The 6,000-nt window shown below is 54.4% G+C and overlaps 1 protein-coding gene across 11 annotated transcripts in view; it reads left to right on the plus strand.

Annotated features, from left to right (window-relative positions):
- The window catches only part of NDST1 (N-deacetylase and N-sulfotransferase 1), a 72,453-nt gene extending 66,992 nt beyond the window's left edge, over positions 1-5,461 (plus strand). For all 11 annotated transcript variants that reach the window (XM_055386216.2, XM_019028026.4, XM_055386215.2 and 8 more), the window contains one exon: positions 444-5,461. In XM_055386216.2, coding sequence (XP_055242191.1) covers positions 444-563 — 120 coding nt within the window. In that variant the 3' untranslated portion in view covers positions 564-5,461. The remainder of the gene's footprint in view (positions 1-443) is intronic.
- The last annotated feature ends 539 nt before the right edge of the window (positions 5,462-6,000 follow it).

The raw sequence follows: 6,000 nt of genomic DNA on the forward strand, positions 1-6,000 counted from the left end.
AGGCTACCATTTAGAAGGGGATTGTGGATAAATAAGAGGTGTATGAGGGTGGTGCCAGCAGCATGGTGGGTTTTTTGTTTTTTTGTTTTCTTTTGAGACGGAGTTTCGCTTTTGTCACCCAGGCTGGAATGCAATCGCGTGATCTTGGCTCACTGCAACCTCTGCTTTCCGGGTTCAAAAGATTCCCTTGCCTCAGCCTCCCGAGTAGCTGGGATTACTGGCGCCCACCACCTCACCCCGCTAATTTTTGTATTTTTAGTAGGGTTTTACCATGTTGGCCAGGCTGGTCTTGAACTCCTGACCTCAGGTGATCCACATGCCTCGGCCTCCCAAAGTGCTGGGATTACAGGCGTGAGCCACCGTGCCCGGCCGAGCATGGCGATTTTTAGAGGAGGTCACTCTTAAGTCAGTACACAAGGTCTGAGCTTTCCTTCCCGTTACAGTCCCGAGCCTTCCTGAAGGACTATTACCGGGACCACAACATCGAGCTCTCCAAGCTGCTGTATAAGATGGGCCAGACACTTCCCACTTGGCTCCGAGAGGACCTCCAGAACACCAGGTAGCCGTGGCCACCACAGCCAGACTGAACGTTTGTGACAGCTGGGACATCCCACCACACGCTGAGCCAGACCTGCAGAGTGGGAAGCTGGGCCAGGGCAGCTGCGCACTTATGAGCAATACTCTGTGGAGGTCTGGTGGGGCTGGGGGAGCACCCAGGCGGGTCTGCAAGCACTTCGGAGCACCCACCGCTGGGTCTGCGGCCTACGGGACCTCCCTCGCCAGCAGAGGTCCATTCCGTTCCCAGCCGCTCCTGGGGAGGCCGCTTCCTGGTAGGAGGGAGTCCACGAGACTCTTTTCTGTCCCTCACTGTGTTCCGCCGACTGTCCCCTCTCGTCACCCATCACTCCCTGCTTCCGCAGGGTGCCCCTCAGTATTCGCTGCCATATGTCCCTGTCCTCCAGGCTGTAGGGGAGGAGAGCCTGGCGGGGGGAGACAGACTGGACATTTCCCTGTTTCGAGCCAGGCCCTTCCAAGGGGCCAGCTGGGTCCCCGGAGTCAGTCCTAGGCTGGATGGGAGGGTGGCCACCTCAAGAGGACTCCCAGCCTCCACATCTGGTTCCTACCTTCACATCTCACCCTCCCGTTCTGGGGAAGAATCTCTGATTCCTACAGTATCCACTCCATCCTCAAGGCTTCCCGCAGGGCCTTGGGGCACTGCCTTGCCATCGGGCCCAGTTCTCCGGGCCCCACCTGCACCCCTTTCTTCCCCCTGGGATATGATGTGTGGTGTTTCCTGTGGTAAAAGACTGAGGCAGGCCAGGGGTCTGCCAGTAACATGTTCCCATGTACAGACACGGTCCCCACACCCTCCCAGCCTCAGGCCCAGGCAGACGTGGGCGAGCTGGTGAGACTGCCAGCCACGGCTTTGCTCAGCCACCTGTGGCCGAGGGCTCTCAGAGACCCCCTTAACCTCCCAAATACTAAGAAGCTAAAATATTTTAATATTTTGTTTTTTTTTTTTCTTGGTGCCAGAGTTTATACCCTGGGTGCTGGGGTCGCACTGTGTTTTTTATATATATATATATATATATATATATATATATATATAATGTGTATATATATATATTCTATTTTTTTTGGTTGGGTTCGTTTTTAATTCAGTCCTACAAAATGGTGGTAAGCCCCAGTCTCAGGGGTCGCCCTGTCTTAGAGCTAGAGATGAGGTGGCAGGGAGGGAGGCTGTGTCCTCAGTGGCCTGGGGCTGAGCAGACCTGAGGAAGGGGCCCTCCCCAGTGCCGTGGCTGCTCTGGGGCTACCCCAGGTGAACAGAGGTGGTGAGATGCGCAGGGAAGACCAGCTCTCTCCAGGACATCGGGCTGTGTGAAGTCCAGTGACCCTGAGGGGATTTTGGCCAAAGGAAACAGCCAGGGCTGGGCTAGGAGAGCTGGGGTCAAAAGCTGCCCCACCCACTCTCCCTCACATGGTGCTAGGCTGGGAGCTGCCCTGAGAGCTGGGATGCCCACCAGGGCCCACAGAACTGTCTCCAGGCCCTTGTAGACAGTGGGATCTCTGGGCTGATTTCTGGTTGGGGTCTGCTCCTACCCCACCCCATTTAACAATGTGAAGTGACTGAGGCTGGGGTGCCTCTCCCTGGCCCCCTCCAACTGCCAAATTCTGCTTCCCTCTGAACCCCAGGAAATACTTTCTGGAGAGCCTTGTCTTGTTCAGAAGACTCTAGCATCTTGGGGCTGGAAGGTCCTTTGACGGGTATGAAACAGGTCCAGAAAGGGGAGGTGGCCTGCTTGGCCGACGTCATGGAGCCAGCTGGGAGCAGGGCTGAGCGTTGAACCCGAGGCTCCCGGTTCCAAGTCCCGTCGTGCTCCTCTTCCAGTGCCACACTGCCTCTGAGCCCATCCTTGGGACCCTACTCTGTGCCAGGTTCCTGTCCCTTCCTCTGTCACAGCATGGTCATTCCAGGATATGGGGACAAACCACTCCTTCCCAGCCAGGGTGCCTTTGAGCCTTCTCATTCCGAGGTCTGCGTTTGCATCCCTGTCGTGTTCTCCCTCGAGGGGTCCTTCTCCAGCCTGTGGGGGCCTGGGTCTGTTCTGAGCTGATTCCCTTTTCTCCAGTTCTCTGCTGGGATGAAGAAAGTTGGACACTCAGTGGGACCAGCTGCAGGTGGTTTCACTGTGTACACAGCAGTGTCCCCATCATGCCTCTCAATGGGGCCTGCAAGCCTGGGAACTTGGGCATCGTTGGGCCAGCAGGATGAGCAGCAAAGGGTCTGAGGACAGGGTGGCATGTCTGCTTGAGTGCTCATGAAGACATGCCCACGCCATGGAGCCAGGGGCTTCTAGAGAGGGGCAGTGACTTCCAGAGTCCCATCCGTCAGTGAGGGGACTGGGCTGCGGGATGGGTGAGGATCTTACAGCTCCCAGGTTCTGAAATCTACCCTCTAAGGCCTGGAGGCCTCTCTCGCAGAGCAGAGCGTGGAAGGCAGGAGAGGCGGGCTGGCCTAGGGCAGGAGCTCCACTTCTCTCTGCCTCTGGCTATGGGAAGGAGCAGGCGGTTGGAAATCCTGTGACAGCAGAGATCTTCTGGATTTTTGCCTGGACCCTTCTGCAAGCCTGGGGACTGGACCTGCCACATGTTCCAAGTCCGTCTGCCTAGGTCGCTGCTGCCACTTCTCCTCCCACTAACAGACCTTTCTTGAAGACCCACTAGGTCCAGACACTGCCGGGACTTGCAGGTATGGGGGGTAGAAGGAGAGGCAGATAAGCTGCCTGGGGGGCTGTCAGCTAATGGGTACACGGACACCCCATCCCGAGAAGAGAAGCCACAGATGAGTGGGCCAGCGAGGCCAGTCTTCAATGTCCACCAATTCACTCTAAGCATTTGGCCAAAAAAAGGAGAGAGAAATAACTGAAGTTGTTCAGGTGGCTCCACCGTCTATTCTGTGGTCCCCTCCATGAGCCTTTGCCCCAGGGTGGGTGCAGGTGCGAGTGTCACCTGCAGCTGCCTCAGTCATTCAGGGTTCCAGAGCCTTCTGTGGTGGAGCATCCTGCTGCTTGGAGGATGAGTCTGAAGTTTAAAAATGGGCCTTTTCTGAGCCCCCCGATGAGCAGTCAGTGCTTCTGGGCCCAGCTAAGGAAGCCATCTATTCTCAGCAGAGGAGAGCTGCTGCGCTGACCTGCAGAGGTTGGTGGTCCCAGCACAGAGCTGTGCCCATGGGCTTGTTAGTGGGAAAAGCAAATACAACGTTTTACCAAACATTTAATTATGAATGCCCACTCCCCAGCATCTAGATCTAAAATTATTAACATTTTGCCACATTCTTTTTCTCTCTCTGTGTACGTATATGTTTTCTCTGTCCTAATTTAAAAGTACATTGCAAACATCATGAAACTTGATCCCTGAAAGCTTCAGCCTGCATCTCCTAAGAGTTAGGGCATTGTCCTACACATTGGCCCAGTATCACAGCCAAGACGAGAAGTCATTTCCCAACGATGTCTGCTATCTAATCTGTATTCAAATCCCCCCAGTTGTCTCCCAGGTAACTTATGTGTCTGGTTTTGGAATCAGCATCCAGTCACGGTGCACACATTGCATTTTCTAACTATGTTTTTAAAACCTCTTTGAATGCTGAAAGGTCTTCCCTCAGCTCACTCTGAGTTTTTAAATGACGTTGTTTTTGAGGCCCTAGGCCTGCTATCTTGTTGAAGCCCGACATTCTGAATTTGTCAGATTGTTTGCTCATGGTGTCGCATAACCACTTCTTCTATCCCCTGTACTTTCAAGGATAATTTAGGCTACATGAGATTTTGCCTTTTGTGCTGACTTGACAGCTTCACTTCTGCCTAAGATGCGCCTCCACTGTCACCTGTACCAAGTGCCAAAACAGCAGAGGGGCCAGTTAGAGCAAGAGCTCTGGGGGGGCCGGAAAGTCTCCCTGGAGAAGGCCGTAATATCTGGGCCTTGGAAGGAAGGACACAGGGCTCTGGAAGGAGGAGGCTGCATGCCTGAAGGCTGGGCCTTCGACCCTGGGGATGGGCCACAGGGCACCAAACACATCATATGTCTCTCTCTTTCTATTTTGGGGTCCCGGGGTTTTCATTTCCTGGAGGCCCGTGGTCTGTGTGCACTGGAGCAGAGCCAGGCTCTCGGTTGCAGCAGGGAAAAGCCTACATGGGGAACTGCCTCCCGCAAGCTGTGGTGTGAGAAGAGCCCTGGCTGGCGGCAGGAGCTGTGAAATTTCATCCCAGCCGGGTGCATTTAGTAGCTGCCTGACCATCTTCCTCCCAGGCCCTCAATTTCTTCATCTGTAGAATGAGCAGATAGGGGCCACAGCAGGGATTTTCACACATCAAAGGAGGCAGCTCTGCTCTAGTTGATGTGAGGATGAGGGGGGGCCTAGACCCCCTGCTGCCCAGGCCCTTGAGGCAACACTGGGTTCCTGGCTTGACAGCTCTGGGCTGGCTGCCCTTGCCAGCTCAGACGGCTGGTGAGTTTTCAGCTTCCCCAAGGGATGGGCATAGGGTTTTGTGGGGTCAATGCCAGGAACCTGGCGGAAACTGGCTGCGTTTTATCCTAAGAAGTTTATCCCTCCTGCTCTTCCTGTTTCCGGCCCTGGAGGAGAATGAGGGAGGAGAGGGTTTTCTATGACTGTGTTAGCTTTTATTATTAGCAAGAGGGCTCCTTTTGTAATTTGTGCATGAAATTCATGTCATTTCCTGGGAGAGGAGAGGGCCGACTGGAGAGGGTGGGAGGCACATTGGGGAAGCAGGCAGAGGTTTCCTTCCCTTGTAGGGGGGTGGGGAGAGTGGGGAGAGGGGGTGCTACCCAGTTCGCCTGATGAGGGCTCTCGAACCAGCCGTTTTGGGTTGTGTTAAAGGTGAGACCTTCCTCCATTAATGTACAATCTCGAACTAACTGCTAATAAAGTGGGGTTCTGTTTGTACACCTTGGTCTTGTCTGACCTTTTTGCAAGGCCCTCAGGGAAGGGTGGAGTAGGGGTGTTTGCATGCACGGCCAAAGCCCGCTTGTCCCTGCCACCTCAGACATGCACACGTGCCCACATGTATGCACACACCTATACACATGGTGACTTGGTCAACGCAGATCATTTTCACTGGGTTATAAATGGAAGATTTCCCAGATACAGCAGAGGCCTATCCCAGGGCAGCCACAGGGGGCATCTCAGATGATAGAAGCCCTCAGACAAGCTGGATTGCTCAGAAGCCCTAGGTGTTGGGCACTGGACCGAGAGGAGACTTGGGGGCTGGAACCATTTCTGCTACTAATGTATATGGTAGCTGGGGGCAAGCCACTTTTACTTTTTATCCCATTTCCCTCACCTTTTAGACGCATGGAGGGAGTTGGACTCCGTGGCCTCACTTGAAGAACTTGCCTAAAACATGTAGATTCCCAGGTCTACTTCCAGAGATTCAGCTCCAGCAGATGTGGGGTGGGGCCCAACATCTTTAAGGAGCCCTCCAG

The sequence above is a fragment of the Gorilla gorilla genome, chromosome 4, assembly GCF_029281585.2.
Source record: "Gorilla gorilla gorilla isolate KB3781 chromosome 4, NHGRI_mGorGor1-v2.1_pri, whole genome shotgun sequence".
Classification (NCBI taxonomy): Eukaryota; Metazoa; Chordata; class Mammalia; order Primates; family Hominidae; genus Gorilla; species Gorilla gorilla.